At 39.3% G+C, this 23,728-nt stretch overlaps 1 protein-coding gene across 3 annotated transcripts in view; it reads right to left on the reverse strand.

The window, feature by feature from the left end:
* Positions 1-23,728, reverse strand: part of TMEM68 (transmembrane protein 68) — a 38,100-nt gene that overhangs the window by 11,213 nt on the left and 3,159 nt on the right. For 2 of the 3 annotated variants that reach the window (XM_011997561.1, XM_011997560.1), the window contains exons 2-5: positions 15,772-15,816; positions 14,465-14,858; positions 7,778-7,945; positions 3,246-3,439 (exon numbers count right to left, since the gene is read on the reverse strand). In XM_011997561.1, the coding sequence (XP_011852951.1) occupies positions 3,246-3,439; positions 7,778-7,945; positions 14,465-14,789 (687 nt within the window). In that variant the 5' untranslated portion in view covers positions 14,790-14,858; positions 15,772-15,816. The remainder of the gene's footprint in view (positions 1-3,245; positions 3,440-7,777; positions 7,946-14,464; positions 14,859-15,771; positions 15,817-23,728) is intronic. The other variant, XM_011997562.1, reaches the window with a different exon arrangement.

Consider the following 23,728-nt stretch of genomic DNA (forward strand, 5'->3'; position numbering starts at 1 on the left):
TTATATTATTAATTATTATTATCTGGAAATCACTACTAGTTTTGTAAAATAAAATTAGTTATGTAAAATAAAATATTAGGATGGCTGAAATCATAATGTTTTAAATAGTTATAAAATGTCTTTAGAGTTGAGAACCGAAAACGTCCAAGAAGAAACAGAAATATTTCAGCTCATGCATATACCATTTGCCACTTCCAACCAGTATGGCTGGATTTATATCTACTGACTGGCATGATCCCAGAATTCTGTATTGATGTATGCATTTATAAAGACTTTTCTGTTGAAATATCATTCCTTAAATAGCTACCTCTCCAGAAGCTGGACATTTCTAGAGCCCACTAAACAAAAGAAAGCTTACCCTAGCAGGCTCAGTATTCCCCACTATAGTCTGGGAATATGGTTTCTACATTGGCACTCAAGTTTTCATCCTTAAAGCCACAAGCATTACTTTACCCCAACTTGATCTTGCAATATAATTATTCATTCCTCTTATTTAAGATGGAGTCTTGCTCTGTTGCTCAGGCTGCAGTGCAGTGGCATGATCTAGGCTCATTGCAACCTCTGCCTTCTGGGTTTTTAAGTGATTCTCCTGCCTCCGCTTCCCATGTAGCTGGGATTACAGGCATGCGCCACCACACCCAACTAATTTTTTTGCGTGTTTTTAGTAAAGACAGAGTTTGACCATGTTGGCCAGGCTGGTCTGGATCTCCTGACCTCAAGTGATCTGCCCGCCTCAGCCTTCGTTCCTTCTTTTATGCATACTTTGTACACAAAGGAGTTGCATCAGCAACCTAGAATTCAATTGTTTACATATATAAATGTGTCTATATGTATGTGTGTGTGTAAGAGCGGGGGGGAGAGAGACAGCGAGAGAGAGAAAGTATATATATATATATATTTTTGAGGCAGAGCCCTGCTGTTGCCCAGGCTGGAGCACAATGGCACAATCTTGGCTCACTGCAACCTCTGCCTCCCAAGCTCAAGTCATCCTCCAACCTCAGTTATCTGAGTAGCTAAGACCATGCCCAGCTAATTTTTGTACTTTTAGCAGAGATGGGGTTTCACCATGTTGCCCAGGCTGGTCTCGAACTCCTGGCCTCAAGTGATCCTCCTGCCTTGGCCTCCGAAAGTGCTGCGATTACAGGCATGAGCCTCCATGTTCAGCTAAGAATGTATATTTTTAAAAACTATTATTGGGGTCTTGACATCTTAACTCTGTCACTAAAAATGTGGTAGCCATTGTACAAGTTACTTACCATGTTTAAGCCTCATTTTCTTCATGCAAAACATGGGGATAAATAATAATAATTATCTCTATCTCAAAGCTTTTTATGGATAAAGTGAGATAATTAATATAATTTTATTGAAACAAAATATTATTTTCCTTTATATCTGCTATTTATTTTACAATTAAATGGGCTAGTTTTCTCCTCAACTTATTTAGACATGAAATTAGCTAAAAAGTTCTTATCAAAGTCATAAATCTCAAGAATTCACAAAACCAGGGTGATTTGTATTATATCAAAAAGTCTGTCACTTTCAAATAAACCTTAATATTTTCTACCAATATTTTGTGAACTTGCCTTGACAATCAGGCTTTTTCCCCTTTAATTTCTATTACTATGTCACAATTTAAATGTGGTTAATCCTATAACAATAGCCTTAAATTTTGTTCACAGCTTATAATTTTGTGAGGTCTATTAAGGGATTTTCCAGATGGGATACTTGTGCCACTTACAACTATATATATATATATATTACTGAAAGGTTTCCCTCACGTATCTGGGAAGCCCCTTCAGTCTCGGATGTCAGCAGACTCACTGTGCAATGTAGTCAGGAATGGCAACAGTACCAGTTGCCTCGAGTTCTGAACTGTGTGCTCTGCTCTGCTGCTGCCTTGCTGAGTGACCAGATCCCTTCCATCCCTCCATCTCTCTGTGCCTGAGTCTCCTCATCTGCAACATTGGAATAATTATATGCATCACCTCCTTACTGAATAGGAGTACAAGATAGAGTTTAAAAGTGCTATGAGATGTTAGGGTAGCACAATATTTATCAAATGTATAAGATTTCTGTTTGTTTTTAAACTTATAGAAAGGTATTTCTTAAACTTTCTGAAGTTTTATATACAAATCTCAATTAAATTATTTAGATTATTTAAATTAATTATCTGGAAACTCGAGGATTAGAAAGAGTTCTTTTCTCTATATCATTTATCCCTTTCAGGCCTTCTTCCAAGCAATATGCTGTTGAAAATGTAAACTAAAGAATGAGGAATTAGAATCCCATGGCATATTTATGTGATTTTAAATCTATTTTTGTCATCTTTATCTTAAACTTTTGAAGCAACAATTCTTTGAAAATATAAACTTGAAAACTTAACCTTATCTTTGATTAGGATTTTAGCTTTTATCATTGTTGTCATATACATTATATTATTCTTAATTTTTGTATAACTGCATATATCCTTTTATATTCTATATTATTCATATAGCCTAGGTTTTTGTTTTCTACGTCAGTGCTTAAGACTTTGAGAAATAAGTAAAATGTGCCATGATTCATTTTCTATACAACTAAAAAACTAAGTTACTGACAATATTCTTTAACTGGCCTGGAAAAAGAACAATACTCTATCAAACATAACTTCTTTTTCTGACAATCAAAATTAAACAGAAACCGAAGGAGAAACATCCCATAGGTAATAGATAAGTGTTTCATAGGCTAAAGTACAATATGGAGACCAAAAGGCTAGGAAATACTTTCCAAAGCCAAAATAAAAGAACAAAATGACATTCAAATTCTCCAGTCATGTTTTTTTGGTTGTTGTTTTTTTGTTTCTGAGAGAGAGTCTCGCTCTGTCACCCAGGCTGGAGTGCAGTGGTGTGATCTCAGCTCACTGCAACCTCCGCCTCCCAGGTTCAAGCAATTCTCCTGCCTCAGCCTCCCGAGTAGCTGGGATTACACGCATGCACCACCATGCCCAGCTAATTTTTGTATTTTTAGTAGAGACAAGGTTTCACCATGTTGGTCAGGCTGGTCTCAAACTCCTGACCTCGTGGTCCGCCCGCCTCAGCCTCCCAAAGTGCTGAGATTACAGACGTGAGCCACCGCACCTGGCCTATATACTAATTTTTAAAGTATTGCAGTGAAAGTGTCTAAGTTCTTATACACTTTGGCTCATTACTTAACCATGTATTTTAAATTTGACTAAGCTTTACTTTAATAATTAATTTTATACAACTTACCACTTTTGCATCAATTGCAACCTGAGCAAAGCCTTTGCGATGACCCCATACAATGTTGTAAGTTTCATCACTAATTAGGGCTTCTCGAACTCCACCTGGTGAGATAGCTAACAAGTGGCCACTCCTCAGAATTTCAACACATTTTTCTCTTGGTCCATGTAGAGCACAAAACACATCCAGTAATAAACTAAAGCCTGTAAGAAACATGAGTATGAAGATACGACATAATTATTTCTTGTTTGATTCTTCTAAAGCAAAAATCTTCACAAACTACATAGTTTACTATTTATACTTAAATCATAACTTTTACGTTTTAAAATCAACAAAAACTCGAAAGGTTAACTTAAGCTTGATATTGTTGGTTAAGTAATAGCTGCATCTTACTTATCACCTACCATTGATTACCATCTCATACTGACTACCTACTACTCTGGCTCAAATTCTTAAGTAAAACTCACAACAATCTTGACAAACAGGTATTCTTCCCCCACCTTTACAAATGGGAAAACTTGGGCTTACAGAATAATAGCTTGCTCAAAGTCACACATCTAAGAAGTGGCAGGGCAGAGACTCCAGAAATGGGATTCTGATGGGATTCAAAAATGATATCCCATCAGCAATCAGAAATCTAATCTTCCATTAACCCTATAAAAAAGAGAATCACTCAGGAGAATGTTAATCAAACTATGCTTAGCTCTGCCAAAAGTGGCAAGATCATGATCAAATCTATTTAAATTAAAAGTTAGATAATGCTAATTCTATAATTAAATTTTTAAAATAATAATAGCAAACATCATTAAAAGATTTTAATAAAGTGAGAGTGCTTGACTCAGGAACAGCTAATTCCAAGTCTTAATATTTTACTGCTTTTCAAATTACAACTATTTATGGATGAAAGAAATAATCCTGTTTGTAATTAAATATTTTAATCAAATCACATATTGGAACTTCTGAGGACTGATGTTAGTATACATTATTCCCTGACAATGGGAAATATAGGGATGCATTTGATGTTAAAAACTACGCAGACTGGTCAGACACAATGGCTCACGCCTGTAATACCAGCACTTTGGGAGACAGAGGCAGGCGGATCACTTACAGTCAGGAGTTCAAGACCAACCTGGCCAATGTGGTGAAACCCTGTCTCTACTGAAAATACAAAAATCAGCCTGGCATGGTGGCATGTGCCTGTAATCCAACTACTCAGGAGGCTGAGGCAAGAGAATGGCTTCAACCCAGGAGGCGGAGCTTGCAGTGAGCCAAGATCAAGCCACTGCACTCCAGTCTGGGCAACAGAGCGAGACTCTCTCAAAAAAAGGAAAAATAAAAATTTGTCACTCCACATCATACTAAATGTTCGCTGATTCAACTAGATGCATTCTGATAATGAATGAATGAACAGGGGAGGATTCATACATAATAAAACATAAATTTTCTTTTTTTTTTTTGGAAACAGGGTCTTCCTCTGTCAACCAGGCTGGAACGCAGGGGCACAATAGTAGCTCACTAGAGCCTTGCTCTACTGGGCTCAAGCGATCCTCTCACTCAGCCTCCCAAGTAGATGGGACTCCAGGCACTGTGCCACCATGCCTGACTGATGTTTTTTTCTTTAACTTTTAGTAGAGACGAGGTCTTGCTATGTTGCCCAGGCTGGTTTCAACCTTCTGAGCTCCAGCAATACTCCGCTTCAGCCTCACAACGTGCTGGAATTATAGCTGTGAGCCACAGCACTCACCCTAAAATCTCTCTTGTGCTGAGAATTATGATTTTATTCCTTCAGAAAGCAAAGAAGGACTTAAGGTAAATTAGTGTCAAAATATTTAAAAAATCATAAAGAGGGTAATTTTTTGAAAAAGGCAAATGCTAAAAATATTCACATTTTTTATTCCTAAAAACGAAAAAAAAAAAAAAAATAGAAGCAACCTAATGCTCCATAAGAGAAAAACAGTTAAGTAAATGTTCCAGTCATACACTAAACCTTTTTCTTATAAAACATGGTAAAAATGTTAATGCTAACATTAAATCTTAAAAAAAAACCCACAAAATTGCCTATGTGACTGTAAGTAAAAAAAATAAACTAAATAAAAAATGATAACATTATGTTAAGATGGTAAAATTATAATGATGTTCTGTTTTTTAGTTTCCAAATCTACTGCAGTGATCATGTTAGTTTTTTACAGAAAACATAGCCAATACTGCTTATACACAAAGTACAAAAGGTTTTTTAGTGACACACGGATACCCAAAGCATTAGCTGTTATAGGCAATGAAGTAGATCATTACTTAATTCACTGTTTGGTTGTGTTTGTCTGGTTGATATGTCAGCTTTTGCTTTTATTCCACAGAACATACTATCAACTCTCTTGGCTTGTTTCTGGTGATTCAGTGACAGAAGAAAGTAAGATTTAATCTCAATGAGTTTACTCAAGAATGATATTTGTAAAACTCTAAACCATTTGGTTAATTAATCTTTAAAAAAAAAAAAAAATATATATATATATATATATGTAAGGGTGGCCAGGCACAGTGGCTCATGGCTATAATCTCAGTACTTTAGGGAGGCCGAGGTGGGCGAATCACCTGAGGTCAGGAGTTCGAGACCAGCCTAGCCAACACGGTGAAACTCCATCTCTACTAAAAGTACAAAAATTAGCCAGGCATGGTGGCGGGAGCCTGTAATCCCAGAGACTTGGGAGGCTGAGGCAGGAGAATCACTTGAACACGAGAGGCGGAGGTTGCAGTGAGCCGAGATTGCACCATTGCACTCCAGCCTGGGCAACAAGAGATTCCTTCACAAAATAAATAAATAAATACATAAACACATACACATACATACACATACACACACACATACACACATATGGCCAACCAGGCATGGCAGCTCATGCCTACAATCCCACCATTTTGGGAAACTGAGGCGGGTATATTACCTGGGGTCAGGAGTTCGAGACCAACCTGGACAACATGGTAAAACCTTCTCTACTAAAAATACAAAAATTAGCCAGGTTTGGTGACAGGCGCCTGCAATCCCAACTACTTGGGAGGCTAAGGCATGAGAACTGGTTGAACCCAGGAGGCAGAGGTTGCAGTGAGCCAAGATTGTGCCACTGCACTCTAGCCCAGGTGACAGAGCAAGACTCTGTCTCAAAATAAAAAAAATAAAATAAAATAAAAATATATATATATACACACACACGCACACACACATATATATATACACACACATACATACATATGACCTTTATAAACAGATTTTTTTTAATGTAATCTTCACGGCTGGGTGCAATGGCTCACACTTGTAATCCCAAACCTTTTGAAGGCCACAGTGGGACGATCACTTGAGGCAAGGAATTTGAGACCAGCCTGGGCAACATAGCAAGACCCCATATCTAAATAAATAAATATAAATAATGTAGTACTCAATCTTATTGTTATAAATTTTATCAGGCAAATTACACATGATAAGAGACATGATATATATATTCTTTAGGGTAGTATAATATTATGTGAAGACAAAAATACATCTTTTTTTTTTTTTTGAGACAGAGTCTTACTCTGTTGCACAGGCTGGAGTGCAGTGGCACGATGTCAGCTTATTGTAATCTCCGCCTCCCAGGTTCAAGTGATTCTCCTGACTCAGTCTCCCGAGTAGCTGGGCCTACAGCAGGCCTATTAGCCACCATACTGGACAAATTTTTGTATTTTTAGTAGAGACGGGGTTTCACCATGTTGGCCAGGCTGGTCTTCAACTCCTGACCTCAGGTGATCTGCCCACCTCGTCCTCCCAAAGTGCTGGGATTACAGGCATGAGCCACTGTGCTCGGCCAAGACAAAATATATCATGACTTTTTATTTTTTTAAAACTAATTTTAATTTGCTATCAAACTGAGAGTTATCAAACTCTAATTATAACAAAATTAAACTCCAAAAATCAGTATTTCATGAAAAACTTCATTACATGAAAAATCAACTGAGCTCTAAATCAAAATATAAATTGGCAAAAATCACAATTTATGTTTTTAAAGTTACAGTTCAAGATACAACTTAGAAAAATAACAAGTAAATACCTGATTAAAAAGGAAAAAATTACTAATTGGGTAGATATCACTATGTAGTTAATGGGTACACTAGAAGCTCAGACTTCACCACTACACAATAGATGCATTAAGAAAACTGCACTTATACCCCCTTAATATATAAAATTTTTTAAAAAAGGAAAATTTAAAAACATTTTTAAAAAACATTATGTTGTATACCATAAAGTACAATTTTCACTTAAAAATAAACAATTTAAAAATGTATAAAATAAAAAATGAGCTAACATTTTTGGCCACAATGTCTTTATTTTTAGATATATTGCCTAAAAAGGATGATTAGATATTCCCATATTAGAGTTCCAAGTTTGTTACATACACCCTAAAAAGGCAAAAAGCTTTTTCAAATGACATTAGAGAGGTCAAGATAGAGATGATCACATAACTTGGTTTTGTTAATAAAACATTTTTACATTACTATCTACAGTGAAAGTTTACCTGGAATTTTAAAGACAAAGTGATCAGCTACTACTCGGCAAGTTCTGCCTTTGTGTATAAATATTTTGGCCATGAAATAGTAAAAATCTATAGGAATAGCTCCATGATAAAAAATTATAAGTGCTGGTCCATCTTCTGGTATTTTCTCCATTCCATGAACTTCATAACCTGTTCGAAAGACAAAATGCATACACTTAAGATAAATTCATTAATTTGTTTACACTAAAGGATGGTTGGTAGCTCAGCCTTTTCTCACAAAAGTCCACTAGTCTTCCTGGTTCTCTTCCCCTTTCCCCCTTCTTCCCTCTCTTTCCTCTTCTCTTTCTTTCTTGAACAAATCAGTCCTACAGCCATTAGGTGGGCCACAGTGAAGCGGACACCTGTTTGGAGAGGTGGCCTGGAGTGTTGGCACCAGACACTAAGGAGGGCACCAACACAGGTGGCGTGGAGTGGGGAGTCAGCCAGAGCAGTCATGAGGGTACCACACAGAAGACAGCCTATCACAGGGTAGGGGGCTGCTGAGGGGGAGGAGAGGAGGCAAGGGTCACAGAAGCTTGGGGGTCACAGCCTGAGTGAAATGGGGGCATCCACAACCAGCAGCAGCCTGGCAGGAGGGGCCAGAGCCCAAAACAGGTGGCCTGGTGTGGGGCATCACAGCCTGAGCGGCTAGCTAGGGCACTGCACAGAGTGGTGGCCTGGCACAAGTAGGAAGAGGGCATCCATGAGTTGTAGGGGAAGGCGGCAATGATGGGAGATGGGTAACACACAGGGGCACTGATCAAATGAGTCAACATAGCAAGAATAATGGGAGCCAGGTTTCACTGTTAGAGGAGAGGGTTGAAAACATTAAAAAGGAGAGTATTATTAATAAAAGAAACTCTGTAGCCACAAGGGAACATCACTCCCACCCTACTAATGAGAAAAAGCCTGGAATACAAATCTTTTTTCTTAAGCATATCAGAGAGCAGAGGTCATAAGGCAACCAGGCAAACTGAACTTCAAAGGGTGATAAACCCCTCTAAGGAAAGATAAAACCTGAGAATGGGAGGAAGAGGCAGATGCCATAAAAGTGGGTAAGAAGTGACACATTAAAAAATACTTAAAGTCCCAGGGTGGGCTAGTATTCAATGTAGAACCTCTGGAAGCCCCAGGTAGTCACTCTCCAACTTCTCCACAGACCTCAGTGTGTGCTCACAAGAAAGATTAGAGGTGAAGCTGAAGAGTAAAGAGAGCCCCTGCTAATGGTACAGGGAACAAAAAACCCCACTTACTTCCTGGAATTTTCTCTCATGGAAGCAAAATCTGTCAGACACTGGGAAAGGGGCAGGAAACCCTTTCACTCCTTCTGAGAAAAGGGTATATGCAAAAGGCATGTAATGCTGGGAGGGGCAGAGCTCTACTCCCCTTCCCCACACACTCCTCCACCCTCACCAGCCCAGTGTCAGGTAAAAGCTCACTATTCTAGAGAAGGGGTAGAAGCAAAATATCTACCACTGTGCAGTGGGGGTGGGTGGCAGGAAACTCTGGGGGGCCCAGAGTCCTTAAGTGACATAAATCAGAGATCTACCACGGAGGCAGTGGCAGCAAACTTGCTCCCATGACAAAACCCCCAACACAAGGAGAAGGGAAGGGAACACAGAAAGCCTCACCCCTAAGCCCCAGGAATAAAGAGCCCAATAAGATTTTAGCTAAACCTGAAAACTGAGGAGTGCTATACCTCAGCTCCCGGGGGAATGAGGGCAGGGGCATGAAGAAGGGGTGTGAGGAGTCCCCATGTACTCCCATGTGGAGTTATAAGCAAAGGCGACCTTTTCCTAGGGTCACAGGAGGGGCATGAAGAGACTCCTCCTGTGGCAAAGGCATACAGGAGTGAAGGTGGAGCAGAAACAACCAAAAAATCCCTCTACTTCAGGCCCTACACTGTGCACAAGATAACAGTAGGAGTCTGAATCTGTGCTGAACTGAAGGTAGCTGCAGCGCAGCAATAAAAGCCAAATCCAGTTCAACCACTCAGTAGATTGAATCCACCTCCAACCAACCACCCGTGGCCTAACAGATTCTTAGTCATAAATACTATTTATCAGCCAATTCTCAGTCATAAATACTATTTACCCATTGTTCTTTTACAATGGCCATAGTTGAATTAAAAAATGATGTAAAATAGCAAGGAAAAAAACCCACTGTCAAGAGCTAAAACAATTAACACACCCAAATGTTGAAACTATCAGATGGAAACTATAAAATAACTATGATTAATAAGTTAAAAGGGAATGCAGTGGCTCAAGCCTGTAATCCCAACACTTTGGGAGACTGAGGTGGTAGGACTTTTGAGCCCAAGAGTTAAGAGACCAACCTGGGCAACATGGCAAGACCCACCTCTGCAAAAATGTGAAAAAATTAATTGGGCATGGTGGCATGTGCCTGTAGTCTCAGTTACTTGGGAGGCTGAGGCAGGAAGATTGCTTGAGCCCAGAAGGTGAAGGCTGTAGTGAGCTATGATCATGCCACTGCACTCCAGGCTGGGTGACAGTGCGAGACCCTGACGCTAAAAATAAAAATAAATAAATAAACTTAAAGGATCTAGTGGAAAAGGTGGATACATGCGCAATCAGATTAGGAATTTCAGCAGAAAGATGGAAACTATAAAAAAATAGAGTCAAACAGGAAGGCTGTAAACTTAAATGAGCTCTAAAGATTTGATGTTAGTAACATAATAATGTTAATTTTCCAATTTTAATGGGTTTACTGAGGTTAAGTATGAGAACATCCTTATTTGCAGAAGCCATCAAATAAGTTACAACTTCCCTGAGATAACATGACCTACAGTAAATTTAAAAATAAGTCATAAAATAATTCATCAATAAAAACAGAAACAGTAGGCCAAGTGTGATGGCTCAAGCCTGTAATGCCAGTTCTTTGGGAGGCCAAGGCAGGAGGATTGCTTGAGACTAGGAGTTCAAGATCAGCCTGGGCAAATCAGTGAAATCCCTGTCTCTACCAAAAAAAAAAAAAAATTTTAAGTAAATACAGGCTGGGCACAGTGGCTCATGCCTATAATACCAGCACTTTGGGAGGGTGAGGTGGGAGGACCACCTGCGGTCAGGAGTTCGAGACCAGCCTGGCCAACATGGTGAAACCTTGTCTCTACTAAAAATAAAAAAATTAGCCAGGTGTGGTGGCATGCGCCTATAGTCCCAGCTACTCGGGAGGCTGAGGCAGGAGAATCCCTTGAACTTGGGAAGCGGAGGTTGCAGTGAACTGAGCTCACACCACTGCACTCCAGCCTGGGACATAAGAGAGAGACTCTGTCTCAACACTAAGTAAATATAAATAAAAATAAAAAATACATATTTTTAAAACAGGAAAAATTATTAGTGACCCAATGTAAAATAAAATGCCATTTACACTGTTACATATACACAGATACCACAATGCTGTAAACTTTTGGTTCATTCACAAACGTAAGACTTCATTTTTATGTATTTAAACAATTCCTTAGAAATGTCCTCATTCCATTCATGAAAAAAACAAAAATGATTTTGTACAACCTTATTACATGTGGGGGAAAAACTTCAATAATAGATTTGAACTAGATTACAAGAAAATCTCTGTCCTGTAGTAGAAGCAAGATCAGAGGCTCATGCCATCCCTGCCCCTTCCTTCCACACTGCAAGCCCTATTTTACGTCTCTGTAAACAGAAGAAAGGGTTTCAGCACTGGGAGTAAACGACAGGATGAAAGGTGGTGGACCTGGAGAGAGGATGATATCTGGAAGCTTCCTGCTAACATATGCCCAGTTCCAGGCTGGCTGTCTGTTCTCCTCCCTTTGCTAACATTACCTGCCTGCTGTCCTCTATATGGCTACCAAGGCCAACAAATTTATTTCTTACAGCAGCAATGTGCTGTTGGCAGTTAGTAGGGAATAGAAAAGATTTAAGTAAGATCCACCTATGCCTCAGAGGAAAATATCCTATGTATTTGATCACAGAAGTTGGGAAGTCAAGATATTCTAAGGAGTGAATAAAATGGTGATCATGGCACTAGCCATAAAATCCACATTCCCTTCCCATGTCACCACTGTCAGACACACCATTACAGACCACGGCCTCCACTGGTCCTGGCAAAAAGAAAAAAGTGAGCATCCAGAGATCAAGGGCAGAATCAGGGTCAAAGAAAAAGCGTGAAAAAGAAGGAAATCTAGAGTGGTTGTAATAGGAAAGTAAGTTCTTAGGGCCATATTCCTCCACATAGAACAGCTGTCTCTAGAAAGGCTGTCATTTGTATAGAAGACAAAACTAAAGTCCAGAATATAGAAATCTGAAAATATCAGTCTGTTTCTTTCCTTAAGTGTATTCCTGTCTGATCAGCTAAGAAATAAACATTCAAAAAATAAAGACTTCAGTGTAAATTTCAGAGCAGGAAATACATTTCTAAAGTAGTTTATAAGATCTTCACAAAACAGATTAAATTAAGTATGATAACTGTGATTCTAGTATGAAATAAGCTACTCAAATGGACTTGAGAATGTTTTGAAAAACAATTTAATGATATTCCGAGATTTTATATGTTTCCATATTATATCATTTCTTTCCAATTATATAATTCTAACTCAAGTAATTCAATTTACTTTAAGCTCTACAAAACAGTCACTGAGTTTGTCTGAGGATCAATTGTCCCATCAAATACATTTTCTGAGCAATAAAGAAACTCCTTTGAAGGATTCTATATAGAATATTACCGAGGTTCTCTCTGGCATAATTTATAGAGTATTTTTTAAAATAATAAACAACTGAACTACTCACATAATACCAAACCACCTGGTTGAAAGCAGAAAAATCCAATTAATCAAATATTTTAAAAAAAGAAGTTTACTATAGTGCCAATAAACATGAAAACCTAGTACTATTTAACTGTGTCACTCTTAAAGCAGATGTGATCATACTACTCCCTGCTGAGAAAGTATCAGTGCAATACCACTCTAGTCCAACACTTTCAAGCCCCTTGAGGCCCACATTGCCTATGAGGTGACATTACATTATTTCATATATCATATGAACTAACTGTGGCTCCCAGAGTACTTTTCCACCTTTGTGCTTCTGCTCACATGGTTGCTATTACTTGGAGCACTTCCTGTTCATGTTTCCCTGTCTAGCAGTAGAAATCTTACTGCACTTTAACTTCTCCTCCCTCAAGACTCTACACTCAGTCCCCAAGTTCTGTCTATTTTACCTCCAAGAGCTCTCTCAAATGTATACTCCCAGGTATCTGGGGTCGTAACCTGGCTCTATTCCTAGTATACCCTGGGCAAATAACCTCTCTGTGCCTTAATTTCCTCATGAGTAAAATCGGGGTACCACATAGACTCCATTATGTTATGAGACTTAAAGCAGTTAATTTATGTTAAGCATTTGACAGTGTCTGGCATAGTAGGTGCTCAAAAAAAATTTGTAGGTTCGTTAAATATGTATGTAGTATTAAAATGACAACACACATTAGTGTAATAAGCATGTCATTGGTGGTGATTTCTACTAATAGCAGCCTAATAGTTCAGTGATATATATCCTCGAGCGTCATTTTAAAGTCTGTGCTTCCTTCCATGTCCTTCTATGAAACCACTTTGATGCTCAACAACATAATACAGAAAGCCAATGTTTGTTACATGGCTATTGAACCTTCAGTATTTCTGTGTAGTCTAAAAACAAAAGAGACCAACAAACTAGGTATTGGTAGAATAATGAAGTAAAAGTTGGTAGAGTGAAACACTAAACACTTAAAAACCAGAGGGCAATTTTCATGATGGCCAAACAAAGAAGAACCACCAATCATTAAGTATATAACACAAAATTTCTTGAGTAATAAAGAAAAGAATGACTATCCTGGAGAGAAACCTATTGCTATTTTATTTATTCAGAAAGACATACCAACCTCAGGAATGAATCAACAGAAAATGCGTAAATTTTGGTATGCAAATTATATTTAATGTAATATTAATATTTCATTTTATTAAATCCACACTGGTAAAGTCAAACTTATTTTGAACAGAAGTAAACGCTAAATAATTGAAGCTTTTTTTTTTTTTTTTCTGAGACAGAGTCTTGCTCAGTCACCCAAGCTGGAGTGCAGTGGCACAATCTCGGCTCACTGCAAGCTCCGCCTCCCGGGTTCACACCATTCTCCTGCCTCAGCGTCCCGAGTAGCTGGGACCACAGGTGCCCACCACCATGCCCGGCTAACTTTTTTTGTATTTTTAGTAGAGACGGGGTTTCACCATGCTAGCCAGGATGGTCTCGATCTCCTGACCTCGTGATCCACCTGCCTCGGCCTCCCAAAGTGCTGGGATTACAGGCGTGAGCCACTGCACCCAGCCAAATGAAGCATTTTTAAAGCAGTTTCTATAGCTTTAATTAGTCTCTTACTCTTTTAGATGTTTTAAATATAAATTTTCATATTTCAGCTTATAGTCTATAGTGCTGCATGGTTGTTTAATGGAAACTAACGTCTATGGGAAAACTCATTTTAAGAAAGACACATGCATATGTACAATGCATGCAAACAGATAACAGGGAATAGTAAATATCACTTCTATTGTATTTTTCAGGATCTTCTCAATCAATAAAATGGAAGGTAACACAGTTCCAATGCAACACATATGAATGGCAACACAGAGGTGAAAGTATCCTTGCTTACCATGCCAAACGGCTGCATGTCCATCCCACAGAGTTGCCACCGTTTTCCTTGCACCATCCCATAAATTATGAGAGTAGGCTTCTTTTAATACATTCTTTCTCTTATAAATGTGTAAGAAAATAATGGTAAGGTAGAGAAGAAAGATAGTAAAGTAAGGAAGTATTAAAAGTATTAGTGGTGTAAAAACCCACAAGAGATAGTTTGCAAAATTCAAATAGTCCTCCAACTGCTCCACACCAAACCATTCTTCGAGTATGTGAATCAGACAAAGCATATAGGGCACAGAATCCTGTCCTAGACCACAGGTTTGATTTTTGTCTATCATTTTTCTTTAGGTGAAAATGACAAATTCAGTTTCTTTCTTCATTGCCATAGCAGGTCGTTAATTTTGACACTAGAAGAGAAAAATAATCCAGCGTTATTTTCTCCACACCTATAAAGTTAAATGTTTTACTCTACTTAAATAGTATATAGAGTCATTTCTTAATACCAAAAATGAGTAGGTGGTTAATGGTTAACTTTGTTGCAGATTTAAATGTGAAAATTATAAGGTTTCATCTAGCTGTTCATGAAGTGTGTCATGTTTAGCCTTTGAAATAATTCACTATAATTGAGAGAAGAAAATAAAGCTATAATTAAGAGAAGAAAATAAAGCTGATGAGGATAACAATTTCAGATTGATTTTAATAATTTGACTCCTATCTTAACTGGATCATGTTGAAAACTTAGATCTTAAACCAGGTCATATTGAGATCACTTTTTTTTTTTTTCTTCTTTGAGATGGAGTCTCACCCTGTTGCCCAGGATGGAGAACAGTGGCACAATCTCGGTCACTGCAACCTCCGCCTCCCGGGTTCAGGCAATCCTCCTGCCTCAGCATCCCGAGTAGCTGGGACTACAGGCATGTGTCACCACGCCTGGCTAATTTTTGTATTTTTAGGAGAGACAGGGTTTCACTATGTTGGCCAGGCTGGTCCCAAACTCCTGACCTCAAGTGGTCCACCCACCTTAGCCTCCCGAAGTGCTGAGATTACACGCATCAGTCACCGTGTCCAGCCATATTGAGATAACTTTGCACAAAAGAAAACATCAATATCTATCTAATTCAGTAAAAGTAACCCAATTCTTTAGGAAATGATGACATACACTTATGGATTTTTTTTTAAATAGAGAAACAGATTTACAAAAAAGTTCATTATGCAATAAAAATTTATCAGTACTGCTTTTATCTTAAATCTTAAATGACTGAAAATATAGCTGTATAATTATTTTACGAATTCACTCTCTAAAACAGTTATTTGACTTACCAGAAGTTAGATAAATATCTTGTCCCAAACTTCAATGTCTGTATTCTGGAAAGCACAGTAAACAAATGTAAGAAATAAATTACTAAGAAAAAAAGATAATTATTAATACCTAAAATTAGAATTTCTATAAAATCAACAGCAAGAGACATTCATAAATGTTTGGGAAATATGGTCACAGGCCCACACTGGTATATTACAATTAAAAAGTACATTCATGCTATCATTGCTTTGGTGAGGACAACTCTATACTGTTTAGTGTCACTACACAGAGCCCCACCTAAGAATGTTTTTTAAACAAAGCTTTCAAAAGCTTTGTTTCTTAGGAGAAAAAGTATGAAAATGTATAACTGACTATGATTCTTTTTAGTAACTTTGCCAGATAAGCTGAAGGTGAAACATAATATTCAATTACACAATTATATTAGCCCTATGATAATATTTTCCTACAAAAGATTTCCTTTCTCCATACTTTGATTCTATTCTTACAGCTATTTTATCATTATTCCATACTATATAATCTCACTGAAAATTATCTCAAGTCCTTTGTATCTGAGGCAAAAAGTGAATACGTGAAAGCAAAGGATGAAAGGAGAGGAGGAGATGTACATATAAGAAAAACTTATTGTTTTTATTCCAAGATTATCTTGCTAACTGGCTTATTAGGAAGGCAGGCACTGACTTGTTCTCCCAGAAATGAAACATTTCATCTAACTTCTTTGTAACCAATAGCATTTACTTGTGAGAAGTCTGGGTCTGTTATGGTAACGGGAGATGAACATAGCAAACATTGAGCCCACAACTTGGGCTTTATTTACATCATAATCTAATCAATCCACATAAAAAGCCAAATCACTGGCCGGGTGCAGTGGCTCACGCCTGTAATCCCAGCACTTTGGGAGGCCGAGGCACCCGGATCACCTGAGGTTGGGGATTTGAGACCAGCCTGACCAACATGGTGAAACTCCATCTCCACCAAAAATACAAAATTAGCCAGGAGTGGTGGTGCACGCCTGTAGTCCCAGCTACTCGGGAGGCTGAGGCATCACTTGAACCTGGGAGGCGGAGGTTGCAGTGAGCTGAGATTGCACCATTGTACTCCAGCCTGGACAACAAGAGTGAAACTCCATCTCAAAAAATAAAAATAAAAAAGTCAAATCACTATAATTTACCCATGTTTGATCATTTAGAATGCAACATCGCAAAATCTAAAACTTTTATTTAATTATTTTTAATTTTATTTTTGAGACAGATTCTCGCTCTGTCGCCCAGATCGGAGTGCAGTGGCAATCTTGGCTCACTGTAACCACTGCCTCCCGGGTTCATGTGATTCTCCTGCCTCAGACCCTCGAGTAGCTGGGACTACAGGTGTGCGCCACCACGGCTGGTTAATTTTTTTTTTTTTTTTTGTACTTTTAATAGAGATGAGGTTTTGCTATGTTGGCCAGGCTGGTCGTGAACTTCTGACAGGTGATCCACCCGCCTCAGCCTCCCAAAGTGCTCAGATTATAGGTGTGAGCCACTGCACCCAGCTGAAATGTAATACTTTTTAAAATGAGAGCTTTTCCCACTAGGATAGCTACAGAAAATCACCAAAAATGGAAATTATCAAGTACTTGATGATGATGTAGAGAATTTAGAATTTCCTATACTACTCATGGGAATGTAAAATGGGGTCGCTGCTGTGGAAATCAGTGTGGCAGCTCCTCAAAAAGCTAAACACAGAGTTACCATATGACCCTGCAATTCTATTCCTAGGTATATATCCACAAAACGATTGAAAATATGTATTCACATAAAAATTTGTACACAAATGTTCACGGCAGCATTATTCATAATACTCAAAGAGTGGAAACAACTGAGTAGATAAATAAAATGTGGCATATACATACAATAGGATGTTGTCCAGCCTCAAAAAAGTCACATACTGTATGATTCCATTTCTATTAAATACCCAGAGCAGGCTAATCCATACAGACAGAAAAATTAAGTGGTTGTCAGGGCTGGGGAGGTGAGAATGAAGAGTGACTGTTAATGGAAGAAACAGAGGTATCTTTGGGATAATGAAAATGTTCTGGAATTAGTAGTAATGGTTGTAAAATCTTGTAAATATACTAAAAACCACTGAACTATACACTTTTAAATAGTGAATGCTATGGTAAATTATAGCTCAACTTAAAAAGAGCTTTTAAATGTTGTTAATAAATTAACGAAATACATAACCCCTCATATATGTTAAAAGCAGCTTTTCCTAGCCCGGAAAACCAATCAGCATTTTTATGATCTGACCCTAACTACTGCTTAATAAAATTTCCTACAATAATCTAGTCACATTTCCAATTTTTTTTTTTGTTTTTGAGAAGGAGTCTCGCTCTGTCACCCAGGCTGGAATGCAGTGGTGCTCACTGCAAGCTCTGCCTCCTGGGTTCACGTCATTCTCCTGCCTTAGCCTCCCGAGTAGCTGGGACCATAGGCGCCCGCCACCACGCCCGGCTAACTTTTTTGTATTTTTTCAGTAGAGACAGGGTTTCACTGTGTTAGCCAGGATGTTCTCAATCTCCTGACCTCATGATCTGCCCGTCTCAGCCTCCCAAAGTGCTGGGATTACAGGCGTGAGCCACCACACCCAGCCCACATTATCAATTTTTAACAGGATAGTAAAATCCTGTGATTTCTCTTTCTTTTGAGACAGAGTCTCACTCTGTCACCCAGGCTACAGTATAGTGGCTCACTGCAACCTCTGCCTCCTGGGTTCAAATGATTCTTGTGCCTTAGCCTCCCAAGTAGCTGGGATTACAGACATGCACCACCACACCCGGCTAATTTTTGTAGTTTTAGGAGAGACAGGGTTTCACCATGTTGTCCAGACTGCTTTCCAACTCCTGGCCTCATGTGATCTGCCCACCTCGCCCTCCCAAATTGCTGGGATTACAGTTGTGAGTCACTGCACCAGGCCAAATTCTGTGATTTAAAAACTTTGTTTCAGACCTCCCCAAACTGGTAATAGAATTACACCTCTTATCCTCCTAATCTACATTGTGATTGATTATACATACTTAAAGAACACAGTAATGGGAAGAGGGTCACAGTACAGGCAGAGATCCAGTGAGTGGACTACGTGGAAACTTTTGTTGAGACCTAGTAGTCCCTTAACACTGCTGTATGTAAGAACTCTGCCTACAAATGGCCATTCAAACTTGATTTTGATTTAAACCCTTTCAGAACAGAAACTTAAAAGGTGTCCCATTCAGTCTCCACAACCATCTATCAGAACTACTAAAAAGGTCTTCCTTATACTTATTCCCCGGTAACTTTTCCCTAATGGACCTAGTTCTGTACCACAGACCCTCTTCCACTAAACAACCTTGTAAGTTTAAAAACAGCTGCCATGAGCCACAAAATTCCTTCTCCAGTCAGAATCCTTAATTCTTTCAACCACTTATCAGCCCCTGGTTTCTTAACCTTTCGGCACTCAAGACCACTCCGAGTTGCTGACTCCAGTTATCTGATACTGACGATACCATGTATGGTAACCCCTGCGCCTCGGTTTGCTAAAACCTATAAAACTAGGATAATAATCCTATCTACCTCATGAGATTACTGTGATTAAATGGGCTAATCTGTGTAAAGATTGTTCTAGGCACAATACCTTACATGTAATCACTGTTACATGTTTGCTATCACTACCATTCACAGAATCACAGCAGCTTTTTTGGTAACTCTATCATGCTAACTCATTCAGCTAAAAATATGCTACTATTTTCTACATCTCTACAAACTGCACTTGAAAAAAACCTTTTTGAGTCCAGCAAAGATTATACATCTAATCTGCTTATTAACTTTCATGGGATGGGCTAAGACATAGCCCATCCTTTCAGTCTGTTTCAGGAACACAGTGGATGACATGAATGGGCTCAGGAGCCAGACTGCACATACTGGAATACTGGCTTTACAACCTTAAGCAAGTTACACCTCTCTGTGTCTCATTGTTTCTCTGAAAATGAAGATGATAAATCATTCTATAAAGACCTATTTAGCAGCTATGTATCCTAATATATACCAAGCATTTCCTCAGAAGCAAATAAAGCAAAGTCTACACCCTCAAGTGGCTTACATCCTAGAGGGGGAAGATAGACAATAAACAAAGAACTAGTAAATACATACTAGGTCAGATGATGACAGATGCTAGGGAGATAGATAAACAGCAGTGTAAGAAGAATATAGAGTTCTATGTCAGGCACAGGAATAGGGGAAAGGAGGGGGTTGCTAGGTTATATAGGGCATTCTGGGAAGACCTCTCTAAAAGATATTTTTGAGCAGAAACCTGAGGAAGTAAGGAGGCAAACCGTGTGGATACTTAGGGGAAGAGATTCCTAGCTAAATGAACAGCAAGTGCAAAATATGTGCACTTGGTGTGGCCTGAGGAGCAGCAAGGATGCCAGGCTGAGAAAGTGACAGGGAGGGCACTCGGACCAGAGAGGCAACACCATAGAGCTTTCTATGCGTGCTTTTATCTAAGTGAGATGGAGAAGGCATCAGAGGGCACTGAGCAGAAGGGTGAGGTTGCCTGGTTTGGGTTTTAAGTGGCTGCTGTGTTGAGAATATACTGCACAGGGAGCAAGTAGGAAGTTATTGCAATAATTGCGGTAAGTGATGAAAGTGGCTTACATACATGTGGCAGAGGGAAGGCAGTAGGAAACGGTCAGTTTCTGGATATATTTTGAAGATACAGCCAACAGGATTTGCTAATAAACTGATGTAGAATCTGAGATAATTATATGGTGTTTTGGCAACCTGGGTTTGTATCCTGGGAGACTCTGCTACTTACCGTGTCACCTAGCAAGTACTTAAATATCTTTCTGCCTCAGTTTCTTCATCTGTAAAATAAAAATAATAGCATCTACCTAATAAAGCTATCGTGAAGATTACTTGTTAAAAAACTCTTAGAGGAGTGCTTTCTGCCATATAAGCATTAACTATTGCTATCATCATTATCATCATTATTTGCTTGCTTCTAAAAAAACGGAGTTGCAGGAAGAACAGGTTTGAGAGTGGGATGGAGATCAAGAATTCCACTTTAAACATGTTAAGTTTAAGATGTCTACTGGACATCCAAATGAAGACATTAAGTAGGCAGCTGGACATCAGTAGTTTAGCAGAAGATCAGGAATAGGATATAGGGTATAAGTGGATGGCCCTGATATAAATCTAGGAATTGGTAGCATATAGACAATATTTCAAACCATGGAACTCCAGAAAATCCCTCCAGGGAACAAATACAGAGTAAAAAAGAATTTCTGGCCAGGTACAGTGCCTCACACCTGTAATCCCAGCACTTTGGGAGGCAGAGGCGGGAGGATCACCTGAGGTCGGGAGTTCGAGATCAGCCTGACCAACATGGAGAAACCCCGTCTCCACCAAAAATACAAAATTAGCCGGGCGTGGTGGTACACGCCTGTAGTCCCAACTACTCGGTAGGCTAAGGCAGGAGAATCACTTGAACCTGGGAGGCGGAGGTTGCAGTGAGCCGAGATCATGCCACTGCACTCCAGCCTGGGCAACAACAGTAAAACTCAGTCTCAAAAAAAAGAATTTCCAGGACTGAGTCTTGAGGCACCCAACAATTTAGAAATTGGGAAGACAATGACAAGCCAGCTTCCTCCTTGTAGCAGTAGTATCCTGGAAGTAAGAGCTTCAAGAAGGAAGGTATATTCTGCTGTTTTAAATGCTGCTGACAGGCCTAGTAAGGTAAGAGATCACTTCCTTCCTGTAGGAGATAGCTTTAAAAAAAAAAAAAAGAAACAAATGATAATTGATCACTGGATTTTACAACACAGAGGAAACTGGCAAACCCTGATAAGAGCTGTTTTGGTATCGTGGGGAACAAAACACTTTGGACAGGAGAGGACAGAAGCCGCTCCCCTTTACCCTTGAAGTTCAAGAATGTATGGGAGAAAAGGAATTGGAAACAGCAAATATAAAAACTCACAGAGGAAACAGGTGGGTATCTAGAAGGGAACACAGGTGAGTTGTTCCTTGCTGTTGCTGCTGCTGCTGCTGCAGCTGCTGCTTTTAAGATAGAGGCCAGGCATGGTAACTCACACCTATAATCTCAGCGCTTTGGGAGACTGAGGCAGGAGGCTCACTTGAAACCATAAGTTCAAGACCAGCCAGGCAATACAGTAAAAACTCATCTCTAAAAAAAAATTTAGGCCAGGTGCGGTGCCTCACACCTGTAATCCCAACACTTTGGGAGGCCAAAAGAGGGGGCAAATCACTTGAGGTCAGGAGTTCAAGACCAGCCTTGGTAACACAGTGAAACCCCATCTCTACTAAAAATGTAAAAATTAGCCAGGTGTGGTGGTGCATTCCTGTAATCTCAGCTACTCAGGAGGCTGACGCACGAGAATCGCTTGAACCCAGGAGGCGGAGAGTGCAGTGAGCCGAGATCATGACACTGCACTCCAGCCTGGACAATAGAGTGAGACTCCACTCAAAAAGAAAAAAAAATTAAAAATTAGCCGGGCATAGTGGCACGTACCAGTGGTCCCAGCTACTTGGGAGGCTGAAGGGGGAGTATCACTTGAGCCTGGGAGGTAGAAGCTGCAGTGAGTCATGATCAAGCTACTGCACTCCAGCCTCAGTGAAACAGCAAGTGACTCTGTCTTTTAAAAAAAAAAAAAAAGGCCAGGCACAGTGATTCATGCCTGTAATCCCAGCACTTTGGGAGGCCAAGGTGGGTGGATCACTTCGGGTCAGGAGTTCAAGACCAGCCTGGCCAACATGGTAAAGCCCTGTCTCTACTAAAAATACAAAAATTAGCCAGGCATGATGGTACATACCTGTAGTCTCAGCTACTTGGGAGGCTGAGGCACAAGAATTGCTTGAACCCAGGAGGCAAAGGTTATGTAAGCCGAGATTCTGACAGTGCACTCCAGCCTCGGGAACAAAGCGAGTCTCCCATCTCAAAAAAAAAAAAAAAAAAAAAAGGTAGGAGAAAACATAGCCATGTTCAATGTCAATGATAATTCATCAATGGGAGAGAGAAATGGATGATGTAGGAGAGGAGATAATTGTTAGAGCTCTGTCCTTGACTAGGTCAAAGGGGACAGGATACAATGTACAAGTGGATGGCCCAGAGAAGTTTGTGCCAGACACTATTCTAAATATATCAGTAAACAAAATAGATAGTTATCTGAGAAAACATACGAAAAACACTTAGAATACTTTCTGGCACATAGTAGGCACCTAACAAATGCTGGCTAAATATACAACTGAACTGTGTTCATCTAAAACTTTTTTTTTTTTTTTTTTTTTGAGACAGAGTCTCGCTCTGTCACCCAGGCTGGACTGCAGTGGCTCCATTTCGGCTCACTGCAACCTCCACCTCCCAGGCTCAAGCAATTCTCATACTTCAGCCTCCCGAGTACCTGGGACTACAGGCAAGTATCACTATATCCAGCTAATTTTTGTATTTTTAGTAGACATAGGGTTTCGCCATGTTGGCCAGGCTTGTTTGGAACTCCTGGCCTCAAGTAATCTGCTCGCCTCCACCTTCCAAAGTGCTCGGATTACAGGCGTGAGCCATGCCACTTGGCCTCATCTAAATCTTTAATAAAAATCTGGATCAAAATGGTATCCTAAAACCTGCTACTAGGGAACTATCACAGGAATTTGAATAAAATGCTTTTCAGTAGGTAAAATGTAGCACTTACTTTTGATAATACGATAAAGTGTCTTTAAATCTCAATGAATGCAACCCCTTAATTGTGCAGATAACAAAAAAAGTAAATACAGAAAGCCAAGTTTGCTTGCTTAAAATTACTAAACTAATTCAGTAAAAGCCAAGAACTAAAATTAAGATTTAGTCCTCTTACCTCCTGGTCTGGCTTCCAATACACTTTCTTTGATATATCTCTCTTTTTCTCTCTTGACAGAAAGACTGAAAATATTAAGATTG

The sequence above is a fragment of the Mandrillus leucophaeus genome, unplaced genomic scaffold, assembly GCF_000951045.1.
Source record: "Mandrillus leucophaeus isolate KB7577 unplaced genomic scaffold, Mleu.le_1.0 Scaffold542, whole genome shotgun sequence".
In the NCBI taxonomy this organism is placed as follows: domain Eukaryota; kingdom Metazoa; phylum Chordata; class Mammalia; order Primates; family Cercopithecidae; genus Mandrillus; species Mandrillus leucophaeus.